General features: G+C 58.0%; 2 protein-coding genes across 3 annotated transcripts in view; one reads left to right on the plus strand and one right to left on the minus strand.

Moving 5' to 3' along the window:
• Nucleotides 1-4,157, plus strand: part of ftsj1 (FtsJ RNA 2'-O-methyltransferase 1) — a 166,255-nt gene extending 162,098 nt beyond the window's left edge. Inside the window, exons 13-14 of the mRNA XM_085978853.1 lie at nt 2,535-2,595; nt 3,965-4,157. Coding sequence (XP_085834979.1) covers nt 2,535-2,595; nt 3,965-3,990 — 87 coding nt within the window. The 3' untranslated portion in view covers nt 3,991-4,157. The remainder of the gene's footprint in view (nt 1-2,534; nt 2,596-3,964) is intronic.
• A 3,550-nt stretch (nt 4,158-7,707) lies between these two features.
• Nucleotides 7,708-25,281, minus strand: part of LOC147086708 (protein-serine O-palmitoleoyltransferase porcupine-like) — a 48,669-nt gene continuing 31,095 nt past the window's right edge. For both annotated transcript variants that reach the window (XM_085978863.1, XM_085978862.1), the window contains 7 exons: nt 24,389-24,514; nt 22,754-22,854; nt 18,092-18,168; nt 16,773-16,836; nt 14,675-14,760; nt 10,061-10,171; nt 7,708-9,081 (listed from right to left, as the gene is read on the minus strand). In XM_085978863.1, the coding sequence (XP_085834989.1) occupies nt 8,980-9,081; nt 10,061-10,171; nt 14,675-14,760; nt 16,773-16,836; nt 18,092-18,168; nt 22,754-22,854; nt 24,389-24,514 (667 nt within the window). In that variant the 3' untranslated portion in view covers nt 7,708-8,979. The remainder of the gene's footprint in view (nt 9,082-10,060; nt 10,172-14,674; nt 14,761-16,772; nt 16,837-18,091; nt 18,169-22,753; nt 22,855-24,388; nt 24,515-25,281) is intronic.

Here is a 25,281-nt window from a genome sequence, read left to right on the forward strand (position 1 = left end):
TGACGGGACGCGGGTCTGTGTCTGCGATTCCCCCGCACGGTGACGGGACGCGGGTCTGTGCCTGCGATTCCCCCGCACGGTGACGGGACGCGGGTCTGTCCCTGCGATTCCCCCGCACGGTGATGGGACGCGGGTCTGCGTCTGCGATTCCCCCGCACGGTGATGGGACGCGGGTCTGTGTCTGCGATTCCCCCGCATGGTGACGGGACGCGGGTCTGTGTCTGTGATTTCGCCGCACGGTGACGGGACGCGGGTCTGTGTCTGCGATTCCCCCGCACGGTGACGGGACGCGGGTTTCAATCTTCGATTCCCCCGCACGGTGATGGGATGCGGGTTTGTGTCTGCGATTCCCCCGCACGGTGACGGGACGCAGGTCTGTGCCTGCGATTCCCCCGCACGGTGACGGGACGCGGGTCTGTGCCTGTGATTCCCCCGCACGGTGACGGGACGCGGGTCTGTGTCTGCGATTCCCCCGCACAGTGACGGGACGCGGGTCTGTGTCTGCGATTCTCCCGCACGGTGACGGGACGCGGGTCTGTGCCTGCGATTCCCCCGCATGGTGATGGGACGCGGGTCTGTGTCTGCGATTCCCCCGCACGGTGACGGGACGCGGGTCTGTGCCTGTGATTCCCCCGCATGGTGATGGGACGCGGGTCTGTGTCTGCGATTCCCCCGCACGGTGACGGGACGCGGGTCTGTGCCTGCGATTCCCCCGCACGGTGACGGGACGCGGGTCTGTGTCTGCGATGCCCCCGCACGGTGACTGGACGCGGGTCTGTGTCTGCGATTCCCCCGCACGGTGACGGGACGCGGGTTTGTGTCTGCGATTCCCCCGCACGGTGACGGGACGCGGGTCTGTGTCTGTGATTCCCCCGCACGGTGACGGGACGCGGGTCTGTGTCTGCGATTCCCCCGCACGGTGACGGGACGCGGGTCTGTGTCTGCGATTCCCCCGCACGGTGACAGGACGCCGGTCTGTGTCTGCCATTCCCCCGCACGGTGACGGGACGCGGGTCTGTGCCTGTGATTCCCCCGCACGGTGACGGGACGCGGGTCTGTGCCTGCGATTCCCCCGCACGGTGACGGGACGCGGGTCTGTGTCTGCGATTCCCCCGCACGGTGACGGGACGCGGGTTTGTGTCTGCGATTCCCCCGCACGGTGACGGGACGCGGGTCTGTGCCTGCGATTCCCCCGCACGGTGACGGGACGCGGGTTTGTGTCTGCGATTCCCCCGCATGGTGACGGGACGCGGGTCTGTGCCTGCGATTCCCCCGCACGGTGACTGGACGCGGGTCTGTGCCTGCGATTCCCCCGCACGGTGACGGGACGCGGGTCTGTGTCTATGATTTCCCCGCACGGTGATGGGACGCGGGTTTCAGTCTGCGATTCCCCCTCGCGGTGACGGGACGCGGGTCTGTGCCTGCGATTCCCCCGCACGGTGACGGGACGCGGGTCTGTGCCTGCGATTCCCCCGCACGGTGACGGGACGCGGGTCTGTGTTTGCGATTCCCCCGCACGGTGACGGGACGCGGGTCTGTGCCTGCGATTCCCACGCACGGTGACGGGACGCGGGTCTGTGCCTGCGATTCCCCCGCACGGTGACGGGACGCGGGTCTGTGACTGCGATTCCCCCGCACGGTGACGGGACGCGGGTCTGTGCCTGCGATTCCCCCGCACGGTGACGGGACGCGGGTCTGTGCCTGCGATTCCCCCGCACGGTGACGGGACGCGGGTCTGTGTCTGCGATTCCCCCGCACGGTGATGGGACGCGGGTCTGAGCCTGCGATTCCCCCGCACGGTGACGGGACGCGGGTCTGTGCCTGCGATTCCCCCGCACGGTGACGGGACGCGGGTCTGTGCCTGCGATTCCCCTGCACGGTGACGGGACGCGGGTCTGTGTCTGCGATTCCCCCGCACGGTGACGGGACGCGGGTCTGTGTCCGCGATTCCCCCGCACGGTGACGGGACGCGGGTCTGTGCCTGCGATTCCCCCGCACGGTGACGGGACGCGGGTCTGTGTCTTCGATTCCCCCGCACGGTGACGGGACGCGGGTCTGTGTCTGCGATTCCCCCGCACGGTGACGGGACGCGGGTCTGTGCCTGCGATTCCCCCGCACGGTGACTGGACGCGGGTCTGTGTCTGCGATTCCCCCGCACGGTGACGGGACGTGGGTCTGTGCCTGCGATTCCCCCGCACGGTGACTGGACGCGGGTCTGTGCCTGCGATTCCCCCGCACGGTGACTGGACACGGGTCTGTGTCTGCGATTCCCCCGCACGGTGACTGGACGCGGGTCTGTGTCTGCGATTCCCCCGCACGGTGACGGGACGTGGGTCTGTGCCTGCGATTCCCCCGCACGGTGACGGGACGCGGGTCTGTGCCTGCGATTCCCCCGCACGGTGACGGGACGCGGGTCTGTCTCTGCCCTGGGAGTGTTTGATGGGGCAGGGACATTACTCAGGTCTGGCTCGCGTATCAGTCATTCAGCTGGTGGGATTTCCTAATAATTGAGAATTTTTTTTCCAATCTTGCAGCAGGTTCCGAAGGAACAGCCAAAGAAAGGAGATCAGAAAGGCCAAGAGAAGAAGCAAGGAGGTGAGTAGAATAAACCGGCACACCCGCCACCCGGGGCTCAGTGGGTCTCACTCTCACCTCAGAGTCAGAAGGTTGTGGGTTCAAGTCCCCACTCCAGAGACTCGAGCACAAAAATCTAGGCAGACACTCCCAGTGTAGTACTGAGGGAGCGCCGCACTGTCGGAGGGGCAGTAGTGAGGGAGGGCCGCACTGTCGGAGGGGCGGTACTGAGGGAGCGCCGCACTGTCGGAGGGGCGGTACTGAGGGAGCGCCGCACTGTCGGAGGGGCGGTACTGAGGGAGCGCCGCACTGTCGGAGGGGCGGTACTGAGGGAGCGCCGCACTGTCGGAGGGGCGGTACTGAGGGAGCGCCGCACTGTCGGAGGGGCGGTACTGAGGGAGCGCCGCACTGTCGGAGGGGCGGTACTGAGGGAGGGCCGCACTGTCGGAGGGGCGGTACTGAGGGAGCGCCGCACTGTCGGAGGGGCGGTACTGAGGGAGCGCCGCACTGTCGGAGGGGCGGTACTGAGGGAGCGCCGCACTGTCGGAGGGGCGGTACTGAGGGAGCGCCGCACTGTCGGAGGGGCGGTGCTGAGGGAGCGCCGCACCGTCGGAGGGGCGGTACTGAGGGAGGGCCGCACTGTCGGAGGGGCGGTACTGAGGGAGCGGCGCACTGTCGGAGGGGCGGTACTGAGAGAGCGCCGCACTGTCGGAGGGGCGGTACTGAGAGAGCGCCGCACTGTCGGTGGGACGGTACTGAGGGAGCGCCGCACTGTCGGAGGGGCGGTACTGAGGGAGCGGCGCACTGTCGGAGGGGCGGTACTGAGGGAGCGGCGCACTGTCGGAGGGGCGGTACTGAGGGAGCGCCGCACTGTCGGAGCGGCGGTACTGAGGGAGCGCCGCATTGTCGGAGGGGCGGTACTGAGGGAGCGCCGCACCGTCAGTGGGGCGGTACTGAGGGAGCGCCGCACTGTCGGAGGGGCGGTACTGAGGGAGCGCCGCACTGTCGGAGGGGCGGTACTGAGGGAGGGGAGTTCTCCCTGGTGTCCTGGGGCCAATATTTATCCCTCAATCAACATCACTAAAACAGATTATCCAGTCATTATCACATTGCTGTTCGTGGGAGCTTGCTGTGCGCAAATTATCTGCCGTGTTTCCTAAATTACAACAATGACCACACTTCAAAAAAAAAAGTCCTTCATTGGCTGTGAAGCGCTTTGGGACGTCCGGCGGTGATGAAAGGTGCTGGAGAAACGCGAGTCTGTCCCTCTTTTTAATTGTACGCGGGCGTTTATTTATTCGCCCGGGTGCCCGGCTTCTTGGCGGGTGGCTATACTGCGACCGGAAGTTTTATTGAGGCCAATTTATCCTCTTCTTCCTCCCGAGTGCAGGGCAGCCAAAGGCCGAGGAGCAATAACCTGCAGAGCTTCCTGAAGATGGCACTGGAGGCCTTGCTGGGACCCTGTAGACGGAGACGGAGGAGGACCAGAGCGCCACGCGAATGCAGGAGCTGCTGAGGCAGCTCACCGCTCAACTCCTCTGTGAAAATGTACTCCTTAAATAAAGTACCCAAATTCGTCCAAAGACCGTGTCTCTCTTTCTCTCAAGTGTCGGCAGAATTATTTGCTCGTTACGAGGTGCACAGGACGCGGTTCTGTGTCTGCGATTCCCCCGCACGGTGACGGGACGCGGGTCTGTGTCTGCGATTCCCCCGCACCGTGACGGGACGCGGGTCTGTGTCTGCGATTCCCCCGCACGGTGACGGGACGCCGGTCTGTGTCTGCGATTCCCCCGCACGGTGACGGGACGGGGGTCTGTGTCTGCGATTCCCCCGCACGGTGACGGGACGGGGGTCTGTGTCTGCGATTCCCCCGCACGGTGACGGGACGCCGGTCTGTGTCTGCGATTCCCCCACACGGTGACGGGATGCGGGTCTGTGCCTGCGATTCCCCTGCACGGTGACGGGATGCCGGTCTGTGTCTGCGATTCCCCCGCACGGTGACGGGACGCGGGTCTGTGCCTGCGATTCCCCCGCACGGTGACGGGACGCGGGTCTGCGCCTCCCATACCCCCGCACGGTGACGGGACGCGGGTCTGCGATTCCCTCGCATGGTGACGGGACGCGGCTCTGTGTCTGCGATTCCCCCGCACAGTGACGGGACGCGGCTCTGTGTCTGCGATTCCCCCGCACGGTGACGGGACGCAGGTCTGTGTCTGCGATTCCCCCGCGCGGTGACGGGACGCGGGTCTGTGCCTGCGATTCCCCCGCACAGTGACGGGACGCGGGTCTGTGTCTGCGATTCCCCCGCACGGTGACGGGACGCGGGTCTGCGTCTGCGATTCCCCCGCACGGTGACAGGACGCGGGTCTGTGTCTGCGATTCCCCCGCACGGTGACGGGACGCGGGTCTGCGTCTGCGATTCCCCCGCACGGTGACGGGACGCGTGTCTGTGTGCCTGCGATTCCCCCGCATGGTGACGGGACGCGGGTCTGTTCCTGCGATTCCCCCGCACGGTGACCGGGCGCGGGTAAGGGAGTGGTCAGTCTGTAATGGGAGAACGTGACGCGATCGATGGACTCCGGCCACTCCTTCAGCTCCCCAAACCTCACAAGAAACAGAAAGATGAGGACAGATCCAAATACTTGTGATATATTTGAGTATAAATACACCCAGAGTTTGGCAATACAGAACAGACAGTATGAAGGACGAGGGAGAATGACGTTTCCACAATGCACCGGTCACCTTCTCTGCCGTGTTTCTGCTGCGGGAATATCTCCCAGTTTTAAAAAGGGATTTATACAATGAGTCGGGCGAGGCGAGAGGAAAATCTGATCAGGGAGGGGGGAAAAACGAGAGGGTCACAGGGATCCGACCCCTCCTCAGCCACCCGAAGGCACAATGCTCGGGGTGAGAGCGTGAAATGAAATTAGAAAACAGGAGACCCAAGGGGAGGAAGGCCAATCTCCCAGCTCGCGTCGCAACCTTCCTGGCTTTGAGTTAAGGGAGGCAGTCGGACCCTTGGCAGACGGAGGAGAGGGGAGGAGGGGGGAGGGGGAGATACAGGCCAATTAATTGCCCCTTCATTCTAGGGTCTGCGGAGACCTTCAGGATTGTGTCGGAATTGACTCTCGTCCCTTGCCTTCGTTACCTCCAGACTTGACTATTCCAACGCTCTCCCGGGGGCCGGCCTTCCATAAACTTGAGCACCTCGAAAACTCGGCCGCCCAGTGTTCTAACTCGTGTCCCCTTCACCCATCACCCCCCGCAACTGTGCTCGTTGACCGACACTGGCTCCCAGTCCGGCAACGCCTCGATTTTAAAATTCTCTATCCTCGTGTTCCAATCCCTCTGAGGCCTCCTCGCCGTCCCCCGCCCTCCCTATCTCTGTAACCTCCTCCAGCCTGACAACCCTCCGAGATCTCTGCGCTGCTCCAATTCTGGCCTCTCGCGCGTCCCCCCCGATTTCCATCACTCCACCATTGGCGACCGCGCCAGGACCCCTAAGCTCTGGAATTCCCTCCCTAAACCTCTCCGCCTCTCTCTCTCCTCCTTTAAGACGCTCCTCAAAACCGTCCTCTTTGACCCAGCTTTTGGTCACCTGTCCCTAATATCTCCTTACGTGTCTCGGTGTCAAATTGTTTGATAATCGCTCCTGTGAAGCGCCCTTTGGGACGTTTTACTACGTTAACACAAGCTGTTGCTGCTGGAAGTCAGGAGAAAAATCACAAGGTCGTTAGAAGAAATTGTGTGTCTTGTTTTTCTCCATTTTTCTTTGCACAACTTTGCCAAGTGGTTCTTAAAAATACTGGAGATTTTGGGAGGGGTGAGGGGGCGGGAGGCTGTTCGGCCCGACTACATCCGAAGCGGTGTTGGTGCCCCGACTTCAATCTCCTGGAAATCCGATCGAACAACCGACTGCCGGACGAGCCTGGAATTTAACACCAGGATTTCCCCAGGCAGAGGTTGGGCTGTACCCTTATGATAGGGGTGGAAGTTACCTTCAGGACATAAGAATCAGGAGCAGGAGTCGGCCATTCGGCCCCTCGAGCCTGCTCCGCCATTCAATGAGATCAGGGCTGATCTTCGACCTCAACTTCACTTTCCCGCCCGATCCCTCGATTCCCCTCGAGTCCAAAAATCTCTCGATCTCGGCCTTGAATCTACTCAACGACTGAGCCTCCACAGCCCTCTGGGGCAGAGAATTCCAAAGATTCACCGCCCTCTGAGTGAAGAAATTCCTCCTCATCTCAGTCCTCAATGGCCGACCCCTTATCCTGAGACTGTGACCCCTGGTTCTAGACTCCCCAGCCAGGGGGGAAACAGCCTCTCAGCATCTACCCTGTCAATCCCCCCCTCAGAATCTGATATGTTTCAATGAGATCACCTCTCATTCTTCTAAACTCCAGAGAGTATCGGCCCAGTCTACTCAATCTCTCCTCATAGGACAATCCCCCCATCCCAGGAACCAGTCTGGTGAACCTTCGCTGCACTCCCTCTATGGCAAGTATATCCTTCCTTAGATAAGGAGACCAGAACTGTGCCCAGTACTCCAGGTGTGGTCTCACCAGGGCCCTATATAATTGCAGTAAGACGTCTTTACTCTTATACTCAAATCCTCTTGTAATAAAGGCCAACATACCACTTGCTTTCCTAATTGCTTGCTGTACCTGCCTGTTAACTGTTGCCGTTATATAAAGCTCTGGTTAGACCCCGTCTGGAGTCACTGGGTTCAGTTCTGGGGCCCCGCACCTCGGGAAGGACATCTCGGCCTCGGAGGGGGGGGGGGGGGCAGCACAGATTCACGTCCGAGGCAGATTCAAAGCGCCCGCTGCCACGCACTGTCACCCCCCACCCCCCGCCCCGCCGATGGTTCAGTCAGTATCAACACCGCCTGGTGCTGCACAGCAAGATCCCGGGTTCTGCAAACCAACCGCCCTGCTGCATGCGCGAAGTCTAGACGCTGCGTGGCGAGATATTCGACTGCAGGGGCATCGCAATTTCCGGCGATGACAAGTAGGAAACCACCCCCCCCCCCCCCCCCAGTGCAGGGTAGCGCGCCCACCCTACCTCTTCCCTCCCCTGCCCTTCCCTCTTTCCCCCCACCCCCCTCCCCTCTTCCCTACGCGCCCCCGCCCACCCTCATCTGCTCTATACTTCCAGTTCTTCTATGATCCCGGGGGTCTAAAAGGGTTAAATCCCGAGGACCGGTCGCACAGACTGGGCTTGTGTTCCATCGAGTGTAGAAGATTAAGGGGCAATCTGATCGAGGTGTTTGAGATGATTAAAGGATTCAATCGGGTCGATCGAGAGAGAAACTATTTCCTCTGGTGGGGGGGGAGTCCAGAACAAGGGGGCAGAACCTTCAAATTAGAGCCAGGCCGTTCAGGGGTGATGTCAGGAAGCACTTCTTCACACCAAGGGCGGTGGGAATCTGGAACTCTCCCCCCCAAAGAGCTGTCGAGGCCGGGGGTCAATTGGAGATTTCAAAACTGAGATTGATAGATTTTTGTTGGGTATGGGGATTAAAGGTTACAGAACCAAGTCGGGTGAATGAAGTTAAGATACAGATCAGCCGTGATCTCATTGAATGGTGTAACAGGCTCGAGGGGCTGAACGGCCTCCTCCTGTTCCTAATGTAACAGGCTTGAGGGGCTGAATGGCCTCCTCCTGTTCCTAATGTAACAGGCTCGAGGGGGCTGAATGGACTCCCCCTGTTCCGAATGTAATAGGCCCGAGGGGGCTCAATGGCCTCCTCCTGTTCCTAATGTAACAGGCTCGAGGGGGCTGAACGGCCTCCTCCTGTTCCTAATGTAACAGGCTCGAGGGGGCTGAACGGCCTCCTCCTGTTCCTAATGTAACAGGCTCGAGGGGGCTGAATGGACTCCCCGTTCCTAATGTAACAGGCTCGAGGGGGCTGAATGGACTCCCCCTGTTCCGAATGTAATAGGCCCGAGGGGCTGACCGGCCTCCTCCTGTTCCTACAGGCTGCTTTCAGAGTATAATGCCCCTCGATACCCGTCTGGGGATAATGTAGGAGCTTTGAAGGTGATGAGGGGGTTGGAAATTACGATTCTCGAGGGGTGAATCCGATTCTGTGTTCTCTTGATCCCCCCGCCCCACAATTCCGATGACTTGCCTTGAAAAAGGGGGGGGGGGGGAAGCGCGCGAAAGGGGAGGAGGAGAAAACGGCCATGGCCGCGGGAAATTCCGACCAAAAATTACATTCGCGGTTTCGTACCTGGGGATTGTTTTGCGAGGGAGGGAAAAAGTGAGGGTGGGGGGGGGGGGGGGGCGATCGTGGCAGGGACACAATCCCATCTTCCTTTTTACAAAGAGTTCCCGAGGATCCAGGCGGGCCGTGCAGTCGGTCCCTCGCTCTCCGCACGCGCCGGCGGGGCCCGGAGCTCAGCCCAGTAGCCGGTAGAAGACCCAGAGGCCGAAGGTCGCCCAGTGACCTGCCCAGCTCAGCTCCTGCCATTTCAGGACGGTGAAGGACATCCCGTACCCCTGCGGGAAAAGGCACAAAGTCAAACTGTCGGCGCCTCTGGGGAGCCTCCCCTTCCCAACCCCCCTCCCTCCCTCCCCTCCTCATTCACCGGCAGCCCCCTCCACCCCCACACCCGGTAACTATTCGACTGCATGGGGCGTCGCGGCCAGCTCATGTCCCGCGGCTCCTCTGCAGCCAGGCATCACCGGACGACGGCAGAGTGGCATCCGGAGCCGATTCCCGCTCCCACCACACACCCCTCCCTCCTCTTCTCATTCACCGGCAGCCCCCCCCAACCCCGTAACTATTCGACTGCATGGGGCGTCGCGGCCAGCTCATGTCCTGCTGCTTGGCCCGAGGCTCCTCCGCAGCCAGGCGTCACCAGACGAGGGCAGAGCGGCACCCGGAGCCGATTTCCACTCCCACCACATCCCCCTCCCTCCCTACCCTTCTCATTCACCAACAGCCCACCCCCCACCCAGTAACTATTCGACTGCATGGGGCGTCGCGGCCAGCTCATTGCCGCCCCTTGGCTCGAGGCTCCTCCGCAGCCAGGCGTCACCGGACGACGGCAGAGCGGCACCTGGAGCCGATTCCCGCTCCCACCACATCCCACTCCCAAATCCAGGGGGCGCCGCCGCTAACCAGTGCCCCCCCCCCTGCCCTGCCACCACCCCGGGGGGGGGGGGGGCCTTGCTGGCCACACGGCAGAGCCCCATCCCGTCTCGCAGAGCGGCGAGCTATTCGACTATGGCAGGCATCGCGGCCAGGTTTTTTTTCCCCCCTCGTCCTCGCCCGACGCTCCTTCGCAGGCACATGAAACCGGGCAGGGGAGCAGCACTTGTCAGCTGAGCAGGGACACACTCTCCGGGGAATACACAACACTCGGAACTGGGGTGGGGGGGGGGGGGGGGCGGGTTTACACACGCAGTATCGACCACGGATCTAAGGGTCCCGCGCAGTGCGTCCCCGGACCGTCGCCTCCCGCTCTGTCCCTACCTCCTCCTCCACCTCCTCCTCCACGTCGATATCAAAGAATGAGCCCAGGTACGTGAGGTAGAAGATGCCGAGGAGCCCAAAGAGGAGATTGGTCAAACGGACTCCGAGACCCTGAAAAAAAGGAGGGTTAAGGTTCAGAGTTGAAGAGAACAGAGAGTGCGCTCCCACACCCACAGGTCTCCAGGCCCATAAAATGCACGCTCACTGGGGTACGGGTCCCACAGACACTGACTCTCACTGGGGTACGGGTTCCACAGACACTGACTCTCACTGGGGTACGGGTTCCACAGACACTGACTCTCACTGGGGTACGGGTCCCACAGACACTGACTCTCACTGGGGTACGGGTCCCACACACACTGACTCTCACTGGGGTACGGGTCCCACACACACTGACTCTCACTGGGGTACAGTTCCACAGACACTGACTCTCACTGGGGTACAGGTCCCACAGACACTGACTCTCACTGGGGTACGGGTCCCACACACACTGACTCTCACTGGGGTACAGTTCCACAGACACTGACTCTCACTGGGGTACAGTTCCACAGACACTGACTCTCACTGGGGTACGGGTTCCCACACACACTGACTCTCACTGGGGTACGGGTTCCACACACACTGACTCTCACTGGGGTACGGGTCCCACACACACTGACTCTCACTGGGGTACGGGTCCCACACACACTGACTCTCACTGGGGTACGGGTCCCACACACACTGACTCTCACTGGGGTACGGGTCCCACAGACACTGACTCTCACTGGGGTATGGGTCCCACACACACTGACTCTCACTGGGGTACGGGTCCCACAGACACTGACTCTCACTGGGGTACGGGTCCCACACACACTGACTCTCACTGGGGTACAGTTCCACAGACACTGACTCTCACTGGGGTACAGTTCCACACACACTGACTCTCACTGGGGTGCGGGTTCCACACACACTGACTCTCACTGGGGTACGGGTCCCACAGACACTGACTCTCACTGGGGTACGGGTCCCACACACACTGATTCTCACTGGGGTATGGGTCCCACAGACACTGATTCTCACTGGGGTACGGGTCCCACAGACACTGACTCTCACTGGGGTACGGGTTCCACACACACTGACTCTCACTGGGGTACGGGTCCCACACACACTGACTCTCACTGGGGTATGGGTCCCACACACACTGACTCTCACTGGGGTACGGGTCCCACAGACACTGACTCTCACTGGGGTACGGGTTCCACACACACAGACTCTCACTGTGGTACGGGTCCCACACACACTGACTCTCACTGGGGTACGGGTCCCACACACACTGACTCTCACTGGGGTACGGGTCCCACAGACACTGACTCTCACTGGGGTACGGGTCCCACACACACTGACTCTCACTGGGGTACGGGTCCCACAGACACTGACTCTCACTGGGGTACGGGTCCCACAGACACTGACTCTCACTGGGGTACGGGTCCCACAGACACTGACTCTCACTGGGGTACGGGTTCCACACACACTGACTCTCACTGGGGTACGGGTCCCACAGACACTGACTCTCACTGGGGTACGGGTCCCACAGACACTGACTCTCACTGGGGTACGGGTCCCACAGACACTGACTCTCACTGGGGTACGGGTCCCACACACACTGACTCTCACTGGGGTACGGGTCCCACAGACACTGACTCTCACTGGGGTACGGGTCCCACAGACACTGACTCTCACTGGGGTACGGGTCCCACACACACTGACTCTCACTGGGGTACGGGTCCCACAGACACTGATTCTCACTGGGGTACCGGTTCCACAGACACTGACTCTCACTGGGGTACGGGTCCCACAGACACTGATTCTCACTGGGGTACGGGTCCCACAGACACTGACTCTCACTGGGGTACGGGTCCCACAGACACTGACTCTCACTGGGGTACGGGTTCCACACACACTGACTCTCACTGGGGTACGGGTCTCACAGACACTGACTCTCACTGGGGTACGGGTCCCACAGACACTGACTCTCACTGGGGTACGGGTCCCACAGACACTGATTCTCACTGGGGTACGGGTCTCACAGACACTGACTCTCACTGGGGTACGGGTCCCACACACACTGACTCTCACTGGGGTACGGGTTCCACACACACTGACTCTCACTGGGGTACGGGTCCCACACACACTGACTCTCACTGGGGTACGGGTTCCACACACACTGACTCTCACTGGGGTACGGGTTCCACAGACACTGACTCTCACTGGGGTACGGGTTCCACAGACACTGACTCTCACTGGGGTACAGGTCCCACAGACACTGACTCTCACTGTGGTACGGGTCCCACACACACTGACTCTCACTGGGGTACGGGTCCCACAGACACTGACTCTCACTGGGGTACAGGTCCCACACACACTGACTCTCACTGGGGTACAGGTCCCACACACACTGACTCTCACTGGGGTGTGGGTCCCACAGACACTGACTCTCACTGGGGTACGGGTCCCACAGACACTGACTCTCACTGGGGTACGGGTCCCACAGACACTGACTCTCACTGGGGTACGGGTCCCACACACACTGACTCTCACTGGGGTACGGGTCCCACAGACACTGACTCTCACTGGGGTACAGGTCCCACACACACTGACTCTCACTGGGGTACAGGTCCCACACACACTGACTCTCACTGGGGTGTGGGTCCCACAGACACTGACTCTCACTGGGGTACGGGTCCCACAGACACTGACTCTCACTGGGGTACGGGTTCCACACACACTGACTCTCACTGGGGTACAGGTCCCACACACACTGACTCTCACTGGGGTACGGGTCCCACAGACACTGACTCTCACTGGGGTACGGGTCCCACAGACACTGACTCTCACTGGGGTACAGGTTCCACAGACACTGACTCTCACTGGGGTACAGGTTCCACAGACACTGACTCTCACTGGGGTAGGGGTCCCACAGACACTGACTCTCACTGGGGTACGGGTCCCACACACACTGACTCTCACTGGGGTACGGGTCCCACACACACTGACTCTCACTGGGGTACGGGTCCCACACACACTGACTCTCACTGGGGTACGGGTTCCACACACACTGACTCTCACTGGGGTACGGGTCCCACACACACTGACTCTCACTGCGGTACGGGTCCCACAGACACTGACTCTCACTGGGGTACGGGTCCCACAGACACTGACTCTCACTGCGGTACGGGTCCCAGACACGGACTCTCACTGGGGTACGGGTCCCACAGACACTGACTCTCACTGGGGTACGGGTTCCACACACACTGATTCTCACTGGGGTACGGGTCCCACAGACACTGACTCTCACTGGGGTACGGGTCCCACAGACACTGACTCTCACTGGGGTATGGGTTCCACACACACTGACTCTCACTGGGGTGCGGGTTCCACACACACTGACTCTCACTGGGGTACGGGTTCCACAGACACTGACTCTCACTGGGGTACGGGTTCCACACACACTGACTCTCACTGGGGTACAGGTCCCACACACACTGACTCTCACTGGGGTACGGGTTCCACAGACACTGACTCTCACTGGGGTACGGGTCCCACAGACACTGACTCTCACTGGGGTACGGGTCCCACAGACACTGACTCTCACTGGGGTACGGGTTCCACAGACACTGACTCTCACTGGGGTACGGGTTCCACAGACACTGACTCTCACTGGGGTACGGGTCCCACAGACACTGACTCTCACTGGGGTGCAGGTTCCACAGACACTGACTCTCACTTGGGTACGGGTTCCACAGACACAGACTCTCACTGGGGTACAGGTCACACAGACACTGACTCTCACTGGGGTACGGGTTCCACAGACACTGACTCTCACTGGGGTATGGGTCCCACAGACACTGACTCTCACTGGGGTACGGGTCCCACAGACACTGACTCTCACTGCGGTATGGGTTCCACAGACACTGACTCTCACTGGGGTATGGGTTCCACAGACACTGACTCTCACTGGGGTACGGGTCCCACAGACACTGACTCTCACTGGGGTACGGGTTCCACAGACACTGACTCTCACTTGGGTACGGGTCCCACAGACACTGACTCTCACTGGGGTACGGGTCCCACAGACACTGACTCTCACTGGGGTACGGGTTCCACACACACTGACTCTCACTGGGGTATGGGTTCCACAGACACTGACTCTCGCTGGGGTACGGGTCACACAGACACTGACTCTCACTGGGGTACAGGTTCCACAGACACGGACTCTCACTGGGGTACAGTTCCACACACACTGACTCTCACTGGGGTACGGGTCCCACAGACACTGACTCTCACTGGGGTACGGGTCCCACAGACACTGACTCTCACTGGGGTATGGGTTCCACAGACACTGACTCTCACTGGGGTACGGGTCCCACAGACACTGACTCTCACTGGGGTATGGGTCCCACAGACACTGACTCTCACTGGGGTACGGGTTCCACAGACACTGACTCTCACTGGGGTACGGGTCCCACAGACACTGACTCTCACTGGGGTACGGGTCCCACAGACACAGACTCTCACCCACTGTAAAGTTAGCCCCGAATCCGAGGAAGACTCTGGTTATATTCTTGCGATGCTCACCGTTTTATTCCGGTGTGGGCAGGTTGACGGGCATCTTCTGGAGAGGATGCAGGCGCTGAATATTGCGGCCAGCTTCTTTCGTAGCACTGGAACAACAAGAACCTGCATTTATCCGGCGCCTTGAACGCAGTAAAAGGCAACAGAAAGTTAGTATGCAGGTGCAGCAGGTGATCAGGAAGGCCAATGGAATCTTGGCTTTTATTGCAAGGGGGATGGAGTATAAAAACAGGGAGGTCTTGCTGCAGTTATACAGGGTATTGGTGAGGCCACACCTGGAATACTGCGTACAGTTTTGGTTTCCATATTTAAGAAAAGATATACTTGCTCTCGAGGCGGCTCAGAGAAGGTTCACTCGGTTGATTCCGGAGATGAGGGGGTTGACGTATGAGGAAAGGTTGAGTAGGTTGGGCCTCTACTCGTTGGAATTCAGAAGAATGAGAGGCGATCTTATCGAAACATATAAGATTGTGAGGGGGCTTGATCGGGTGGATGCGGGGAGGATGTTTCCACTGATGGGTGAGACTAGAACTAGGGGGCATAACCTTAGAATAAGGGGCTGCCCTTTCAAAACTGAGATGAGGAGAAACTTCTTCACTCAGAGGGTAGTAAATCTATGGAATTTGTTACTTCAGAGCTGTGGAAGCTGCAACATTAAATAAATTTAAAACGGAGATAGACAGTTTCCTAGCTGATAAGGGAATTAGGGGTTACGGGGAGAGGGCAGGGAAGTGGACGTGAGTCTAGATTCGGATCAGCCATGATCCTATTGAATGGCGGAGCAGGCCCGAGGGGCCGTATGACCTACTCCTGCTCCTACTTCTGATGTTCTTATGTTATGTTCTAAAACGTCTCGAGGAGTTTCACAGGGGCTTCACAGACTGAAATTTGACACCGAGCGACATGAGGAGAGATGGTATGCTGGCCTTCATTGCAAGGGGGTTGGATCAGTGCTTGGGCCTCAGCTATTCACAATCTACAATCACAATGATTTGGATGAGGGGACCAAATATAATCTATCCAAGTTTGCTGATGATGCAAAGCTGGGTGGGAATGTAAGTTGTGAGGAGGATGCAAGGAGGCTTCAAGGGGATATAGACAGGCTAAGTGAGTGGGCAAGAACATGGCAAATGGAATATAATGTGGAGAAATGTGAAGTTATCCACTTTGGTAGGGAAAATAGAAAAGCAGAGTATTTTTTAAATGGGGAGAGACTGGGAAATGTTGGTGTTCAGGGGGACCTGGGTGTCCTTGTACACGAATCACTGAAAGTTAACATTCAGGTGCAGCAAGCAATTCGGAAAGCAAATGGTATGTTGGCCTTTATTACAAGAGGATTTGAGTATAAGAGTAAAGACGTCTTACTGCAATTATACAGGGCCCTGGTGAGACCACACCTGGAGTATTGTGGACAGTTTTGGTCTCCTTACCTAAGGAAGGATATACTTGCCATAGAGGGAGTGCAGCGAAGGTTCACCAGACTGATTCCTGGGATGGGGGGACTGTCCTATGAGGAGAGATTGAGTAGATTGGGCCGATACTCTCTGGAGTTTAGAAGAATGAGAGGTGATCTCATTGAAACATATCAGATTCTGAGGGGGGATTGACAGGGTAGATGCTGAGAGGCTGTTTCCCCCCTGGCTGGAGAGTCTAGAACCAGGGGTCACAGTCTCAGGATAAGGGGTCGGCCATTTAGGACTGAGATGAGGAGGAATTTCTTCACCCAGAGGGCGGTGAATCTTTGGAATTCTCTGCCCCAGAGGGCTGTGGAGGCTCAGTCGTTGAGTCTATTCAAGGCTGAGATCAAGAGATTTTTGGACTCGAGGGGAATCGAGGGATCGGGGCGGGAAAGTGGAGTTGAGGTCGATGATCAGCCATGATCTTATTGACTGGCGGAGCAGGCTCGAGGGGCCGAATGGCCGACTCCTGCTCCTAATTCTTATGTTCCATTAGGACAGACTTGGTCAAAGAGGTCGGTTTGAAGGAGAGTCTTAAATAGGAGAGAGGCGCGAAGAGGTTTAGGGAGGGAATTCCAGAGCTCGGGGCCCAGGCGGCTGAAGGCACGGCCGCCAATGGTGGAGCGATGGAAATCAGGGCTTACCATGTTCGACGTAAGTGATGAATCCGAGAGAGAAGAGGACCGCACCGAGGTGGAAGCTGAGACCCTGAGAGGAAACGAGGCTGGTTAGTAAATCCCGCTAGGGTTAGATGTGGGCGGGGAAAGAAGGGACGATCTGGGAAGCATAAGGAATCGAAACCCTCGCAGAGCGAGGAACGCTTCCCAGGAAACGCCCTCCCCTCTCCTCGGCAAGCATCTCGCGGAGGTACATAAAAAACAAGGCGAAACATTTCACACTCGATGAATTACAGTCCCCACCTTGTGCACTGTGCATGCAAGCAGTCTATAAATCGGGCAAAGGGAGCCTTTCCCACTCAGTTCAACTACAACACGCTCAGCGGACCGGCTACCGTGAGCAATTCATTTGCGCACATAATTTGGATTAGGTAACTACCCTGCACTCGCTGCATTTCGCCGGAGAAATCTCCCTGCTTTTATCGGGAGGAGTTGCTGCAGCTTCGGTCACGAGCTCGGTTTGCTGCAGTTCATACAGACTTCCTTTTAAATAGACTCTGTAGACTGTTTGCTGTAGTGCGCTGTCGCACGAGAAGAGATCGGGTAAACTAGGCCTGTATTCTCTTGAATTCAGAAGAATGAGAGGGGGATCTCATTGAAGCATACAAAATTATTACAGGGCTCGATAGGGTGGATGCTGGGAGAATGTTTCCCTTGGCTGGGGAGTCTAGAACCAGGGGCCACAGCCTCAGGATAAAGGGTCTGCCATTCAGGACTGAGATGAGGAGGAATTTCTTCACTCAGAGGGTGGTGAATCTTTGGAATTCTCTACCCCAGAGGGCTGTGGAGGCTCAGTCGTTGAGTATATTCAAAACAGAAGTCGAAATTGAGGCAGAAGATCAGCCATGATCTCATTGAATGGCGGAGCAGGCTCAAAGGGGCCGAATGGCCGACTCCTGCTCCTAATCCTTATGTTCTTAAGTAGACCCTGTACAGAAAACTCTGTGCTATCCGGCACCGACGGGACCGAGCTGTTGGCGTCCCATCAAAACTGCCGGACAAACCAGCGCTAATGTTGAAACATACGGAGATTTTGAGCTCCGTATCTGGCAACAAACCCTGTTGCTTCTACACGGTCGGCCGTACCTTGCAAGCGTCTCTGTAGCTTAGCAACAGCTTCAGCGAGACCTTGCAGAGCCTGACTGGTGAAAAAAAAGCAACGAAAAGAAAAAAAACCCGAACGAAACGGCTCCTGATTTTTGCCGGTGGCTCGAGCATTCCGGACAGTTAACCTCCGGATAAACCAAAGTTTCCTGTAGATTCTGAGGCAAAGGGATGATACTCACGTGCAGCAAAGCACTGGCGGCGTATGTGACCAGGAGAGCAGGGAATGTCCCCAAAGTCAGGGCGCTTTTAAACACATCTGGGGAAGGGGAAGAAACAGCTGTTAGCAAGCGGAATTATTATTTTTTAAACGTCGCAGGGCACGGTTAGGATAACACGCATAACAGATTCGTGACAGACCGCAATAAGTCTGACAATTAAATATATTTATTACCGTTTCCCAACATCTGCCTGAGGCTGAACCACACTGTTCGCAACCTTGGGGTCCTTTTTGACCCTGAAATGAGCTTCCGACCACATATCCGCAGCATAACTAAGACCGCCTACTTCCACCTCCGTAACATCGCCCGTCTCCGCCCCGCCTCAGCTCATCCGCTGCTGAAACCCTCATCCATTCCTTTGTTACCTCCAGACTCAACTATTCCAACACACTCCTGGCCGGCCTCCCACATTCCACCCTACGTAAACTTGGTCATCCAAAACTCGACTGCCCCCGTGTCCTAACTCACACCCAGTCCCGTTCACCCCTCACCCCCTGTGCTCGCTGACCTACACTGGCTCCTGGTTAAGCAACGCCTCGATTTCAAAATTCTCATCCTTGTTTTCAAATCCCTCCATGGCCTCCTCGCCCCCTCCCTATCTCTGTAACCACCTCCAGCCCCTGCAACCCTCCCTATCTCTGTAACCTCCTCCAGCCCCTACAACCCTCCCTATCTCTGTAACCTCATCCAGCCCCTACAACCCTCCCTATCTCTGTAATCTCCTCCAGCCCCTACAACTCTCCCTATCTCTGTAATCTCCTCCAGCCCCTACAACTCTCCCTATCTCTGTAACCTCATCCAGCCCCTACAACCCTCCCTATCTCTGTAATCTCCTCCAGCCCCTACAACTCTCCCTATCTCTGTAACCTCCTCCAGCCCCTACAACCCTCCCTATCTCTGTAACCTCATCCAGCCCCTACAACCCTCCCTATCTCTGTAACCTCCTCCAGCCCCTACAACACTCCCTATCTCTGTAACCTCCTCCAGCCCCTGCAACCCTCCCTATCTCTGTAACCTCCTCCAGCCCCTACAACCCTCCCTATCTCTGTAACCTCCTCCAGCCCCTACACCCCTCCCTATCTCTGTAACCTCCTCCAGCCCCTACAACCCTCCCTATCTCTGTAACCTCCTCCAGCCCCTACAACCCTCCCTATCTCTGTAACCTCCTCCAGCCCCTACAACCCTCCCTATCTCTGTAACCTCCTCCAGCCCCTGCAACCCTCCCTATCTCTGTAACCTCCTCCAGCCCCTACAACCCTCCCTATCTCTGTAACCTCCTCCAGCCCCTACACCCCTCCCTATCTCTGTAACCTCCTCCAGCCCCTACAACCCTCCCTATCTCTGTAACCTCCTCCAGCCCCTACAACCCTCCCTATCTCTGTAACCTCCTCCAGCCCCTACAACCCTCCCTATCTCTGTAACCTCCTCCAGCCCCTACAACCCTCCCTATCTCTGTAACCTCCTCCAGCCCCTACAACCCTCCCTATCTCTGTAACTTCCTCCAGCCCCCTACACCCCTCCCTATCTCTGTAACCTCCTCCAGCCCCCTACAACCCTCCCTATCTCTGTAACCTCCTCCAGCCCCTACAACCCTCCCTATCTCTGTAACCTCCTCCAGCCCCTACAACCCTCCCTATCTCTGTAACCTCCTCCAGCCACTACAACCCTCCCTATCTCTGTAACTTCCTCCAGCCCCCTACACCCCTCCCTATCTCTGTAACCTCCTCCAGCCCCTACACCCCTCCCTATCTCTGTAACCTCCTCCAGCCCTACAACCCTCCCGATCTCTGTAACCTCCTCCAGCCCTACAACCCTCCCCATCTCTGTAACCTCCTCCAGCCCCTCCAACCCTCCCTTTCTCTGTAACTTCCTCCAGCCCCCTACACCCCTCCCTATCTCTGTAACCTCCTCCAGCCCCTACAACCCTCCCTATCTCGGTAACCTCCCCTAGCCCCCTACACCCCTCCCTATCTCTTGTAACCTCCTCCAGACCCTACAACCCTCCCTATCTCTGTAACCTCCTCCAGCCCTACAACCCTCCCTATCTCTGTAACCTCCTCCAGCCCCCTACACCCCTCCCTATCTCTGTAACCTCCTCCAGCCCCCTACAACCCTCCCTATCTCTGTAACCTCCTCCAGCCCCTACAACCCTCCCTATCTCTGTAACCTCCTCCAGCCCCACAACCCTCCCTATCTCTGTAACCTCCTCCAGCCCCTACACCCCTCCCTATCTCTGTAACCTCCGCCAGCCCCTACAACCCTCCCTATCTCTGTAACCTCCTCCAGCCCCTACACCCTCCCTATCTCTGTAACCTCCTCCAGCCCCTACAACCCTCCCTATCTCTGTAACCTCCTCCAGCCCCTACAACCCTCCCTATCACTGTAACCTCCTCCAGCCCCTACAACCCTATCTCTGTAACCTCCTCCAGCCCCTACAACCCTCCCTATCACTGTAACCTCCTCCAGCCCCTACAACCCTCCCTATCACTGTAACCTCCTCCAGCCCCTACAACCCTCCCTATCTCTGTAACCTCCTCCAGCCCCTACACCCCTCCCTATCTCTGTAACCTCCTCCAGCCCCCTACAACCCTCCCTATCTCTGTAACCTCCTCCAGCCCCTACAACCCTCCCTATCTCTGTAACCTCCTCCAGCCCCTACAACCCTCCCTATCTCTGTAACCTCCTCCAGCCCCTACAACCCTCCCTATCTCTGTAACCTCCTCCAGCCCCCTACAACCCTCCCTATCTCTGTAACCTCCTCCAGCCCCTACAACCCTCCCTATCTCTGTAACCTCCTCCAGCCCCTACAACCCTCCCTATCTCTGTAACCTCCTCCAGCCCCTACAGCCCTCTGAGATCTCTGCGCTCCTCTAATTCTGCCCCCTTGAGAATCCCTGATTATAATCGCTCCACCTTTGGTGGCCGTGCCTTCTGTCACCTGGGCCCTAAGCTCTGGAATTCCCTCCCTAAACCTCTCCGCCTCCCTCTCCTTCTTTAAGATGCTCCTTAAAACCGACCTCTTTGACCAAGCTTTTGGTCACCTGCCCTAATTTGTCCTTATGTGGCTCGGTGTCAAATTTGTCTTAAAATGCTCCTGTGCAGCGCCGCGGGACGCTTTACTACGTTAAAGGCGCTACATAAATACAAGTTGCTGTTTCAAAACATTTATGCCCGGACGACGAACAGAGCAGTACACACAGCCCTACATCTGAAAACTCACACGTGAAGCACTCACCGGGAATCGCGAGCGAGGGCGTGTCCTGGCCGTTCAGGGTACAGGAAACTTTCGATTAACCGGCCCCTAAATAACCGGAAATGTCGGTTAACTGGCAAAATTCAGGAGTAGGTTCGGGTAACTTTTATTACTTGCCTTCCTCCATCTGTTGCTGTGCAAGGGTGAGGCTGCAGCTGTTGCTAAGCTACAGAGACGCTTGCTACTTGTGGCCATTGTTCTGAACCTGTTGCTAAGCAACAGGGTTTGTTGCTTTATACGGAGCTCTCAGCTCCGTACCTTTTACTATAGCGTTCGGTTATCCGGAATTTTTGATCAACCGGCACCACGTCGGTCCCGGATAAAAGAAAGTTTCCTGTACCTCGCCTTGAAGGGAACTTAAGTTCCTAACAGAGATTCACTTTGGAGAAACTTCTTTCCCCAGAGAGTGGCGAGAATGTGGAACTCGCCACCACAGGGAGTGGTCGAGGCGAATAGCGCCGATGTATTTAAGGGGAAGCTGGATAAACACACGAGGGAGAAAGGGATAGAAGGATATGGTGACGGGGTGAGATGAAGAGGCTCGAGTGGACCGTAAACACTGGCACGGGCTGGTTGGGCCGAATGGCCTGTTTCCGTGCTGGACATTCTACGAAATTCGACACGGCGTGGGTGCTAGGGAGGAGGCAGAGCGTGCGGGAGAGTGGGAGGGTTTGGAGCTTAGGGAGGGTAATAATGGGGAGGGCTGGGGGTGGAAGGTTGATTGGTACGTAAGGATGTGAGTACAGGAACAAGGATGTCTTACTACAGTTATGCAGGGCCTTGGTGAGACCACACCTGGAGTACTGTGTGCAGTTTTGGTCGCCTTACCTAAGACAGGATATACTTGCCATAGAGGGAGTGCAGCGAAGGTTCACCAGACTGATTCCTGGGATGGCAGGACTGTCGTATGAGGAGAGATTGGGTCGACTAGGCCTGTATTCACTAGAGTTTAGAAGAATGAGAGGGGATCTCATTGAAACGTATAAAATTCTGACAGGGCTAGACAGACTGGATGCAGGGAGGGTGTTTCCCTTGGCTGGGGGGGGTCTAGAACGAGGGGGTCACAGTCTCAGGATACGGGGTAGGACATTTAGGACTGAGATGAGGAGAAATGTCTTCACTCAGAGGGTGGTGAACCTGTGGAATTCTCTACCACAGAAGGCTGTGGAGGCCAAGTCACTGAATATATTTAAGAAGGAGATGGATAGGTTTCTAGACACAAAAGGCATCAAGGGGTATGGGGAGAGAGCGGGAATATGGTATTGAGATAGAGGATCAGCCATGATCATATTGAATGGCGGAGCAGGCTCGAAGGGCCGAATGGCCGACGCCTGCTCCTATTTTTCTATGTTTTCTGTGTTTCTACGTACAGGTGTTGAGCCAGCGAGACATGGGCACGTTCCAGCTGGTCACCACCTCCACCATCGAGCGCGGCAGCTCCACGTTCCATGGCCTCGAAACCACCAGGTCCCTGAGCAAAGAAGACAGAAAGCAGTCAGCAGTTAGGCAGGGGGGGGGCGGTGGTGGTGGTGGTAGGTCCACTAGGAGCCGTCTCTTCAAACTCGCCAAGGCTTCTTCGGCGGCGCCTCCCAAACCCGCGACCTCTACCACCGAGGACAAGGGCAGCAGGCACGTGGGAACACCACCACCTCCAAGTTCCCCTCCCGAGTCTCACACACCATCACGACTTGGAAATATGTCTTATTCTTTTTATAATACGGAGATCAGAGTTGTGCCATTGACCAGACACTTAACTGGACCAGCCACATAAAGACTGTGGCAACAGGAGCGGGTCAGAGGCTGGGTATTCTGCAGCGAGTGTCTCACCTCCTGACTCCCCAAAGCCTTTCCACCATCTACAAGGCACAAGTCGGGAGTGTGATGGAATACTCTCCACTTGCCTGGATGAGTGCAGCTCCAACAACACTCGAGAAGCTCGACACCATCCAGGACAAAGCAGCCCGCTTGATCGGCACCCCATCCACCACCTTAAACATTCACTCCCTCCACCACCGGCGTACCGTGGCTGCAGTGTGTACCATCTACAAGATGCACTGCAGCAACTCGCCAAGGCTTCTTCGGCAGCACCTCCCAAACCCGCGACCTCTTCCACCTAGAAGGACAAGGGCAGCAGGCGCATGGGAACACCACCACCTCCAAGTTCCCCTCCAAGTCACACACACCATCCTGACTTGGAAATATATCGGCCGTTCCTTCATCGTCGCTGGGTCAAAATCCTGGAACTCCCTCCCTAACAGCGCTGTGGGAGCACCTTCACCACACGGACTGCAGCGGTTCAAGAAGGCGGCTCACCACCACCTTCTCAACCCCTAAAGTAAAATGAGCTGGAGTGGGGCTCGAACCCACAACCTTCTGACACCAGAAAGAAGGACTCGCGTTTCTCCGGCGCCATTTACAACTCAGCATCGCCCCTCCGACAGTGCGGCGCTCCCTCAGCACCGCCCCTCCGACAGTGCGGCGCTCCCTCAGTACTGCCTCTCCGACAGTGCGGCAGCACCGCCCCTCCGACAGTGCGGCGCTCCCTCAGTACTGCCCCTCCGACAGTGCGGCGCTCCCTCAGTACCGCCCCTCCGACAGTGCGGCGCTCCCTCAGTACTGCCCCTCCGACAGTGCGGCGCTCCCTCAGCACCGCCCCTCCGACAATGCGGCGCTCGCTCAGTACCGCCCCTCCGACAGTGCGGCGCTCCCTCAGTACTGCCCCTCCGACAGTGCGGCGCTCCCTCAGTACCGCCCCTCCGACAGTGTGGCGCTCCCTCAGTACTGCCCCTCCGACAGTGCGGCGGTCCCTCAGTACCGCCCCTCCGACAGCGCGGCGCTCCTCAGTACTGGCACCATAGGAGCGTCGGGCCTGGATTAGGGGGCTCGAGTCTCTGAAGTGGGCGGCTCGAACCCTCGACCGTCTGACCCAGAGGCGAGAGCGACACCTCCTATAAGGTGACACCGCGTACAAGCAGATCCCCTCCCCCGCCGCAAGCTACACCTACCATTTCACCTTGTCCTTCTCCTCGGAGCAGCCCGCTCCCGCCAGGGTGGCCGTGGCCTCCGAGAGGAACCCCACAAAGTAGTTGCTGAAGTGGAACGAGACGGCACTCTCGTAGGCGCGGAGCCACCTGCAGGGGGGGTGGGGGAAAGCGAGCGAGACGTCAGCGAGTGCCCGGCAACCGACGCGTCAATGTTTCCAGCCAATCGGGACACGCCTCATCGTGCCCCACTCGAAAACGCCATCAAGCCTCCAGTGCAACCTTCCCATTGAGCTGCCAGCCCAGCGGCCCTGCGCAGCCGGCGATAAAATTGTAAAAACCGCGCCTGTTATAAATCTCATCATCATCAAGAAACTACTCCTGAAATAACGCTGGACGGCCAGCTGGTGGCGCCGTCCAAGGAGTGGGCCCAGCTTGCTAGGGACATTTTGTAAGACAAGGAACTAGTGAAGTACAACTAGACCTCCATGTTCTGAAACAAGTTGATTAAAACCTTGCTTTATGCTTGAACCAAGTGCGTAGTGAGTTTTATTACGTCAGTGCCTGTGCGGACTTTTGAATGGGCCGCGGAGCCCGTTAAAGAAGCCGCGCGGGTTCCCCCCCCCATCCCCGAAAAAAATGACAGGGAACACCGCTCTCGCGAGGAATCCGGTTACGTGGAATTCTGCGGCGCGCAGAGAGGCCGCTCAGCCCAGTGGGGTTTCCGCGACGGGGGTACGCGACCCGCGCGCTCGCAGTGCAGCGACACTCCCCGCCACCCTCCCTCCCTTCGACCAATCTCCTCCGCCGTTCAGTGCCCTCGACGCGCCTTGCTCTGGCGCCCGCGCGGTCGGTCCGCGTCCCGAGTGACGACATTCCACCCCCCCTCCCCCCGACCACAGTTATCGCCGTGTGGC

The sequence above is a fragment of the Somniosus microcephalus genome, unplaced genomic scaffold (genome assembly GCF_052327205.1).
Source record: "Somniosus microcephalus isolate GS21.2 unplaced genomic scaffold, FLI_Smic_1.0 unresolved_chr7, whole genome shotgun sequence".
Classification (NCBI taxonomy): Eukaryota; Metazoa; Chordata; class Chondrichthyes; order Squaliformes; family Somniosidae; genus Somniosus; species Somniosus microcephalus.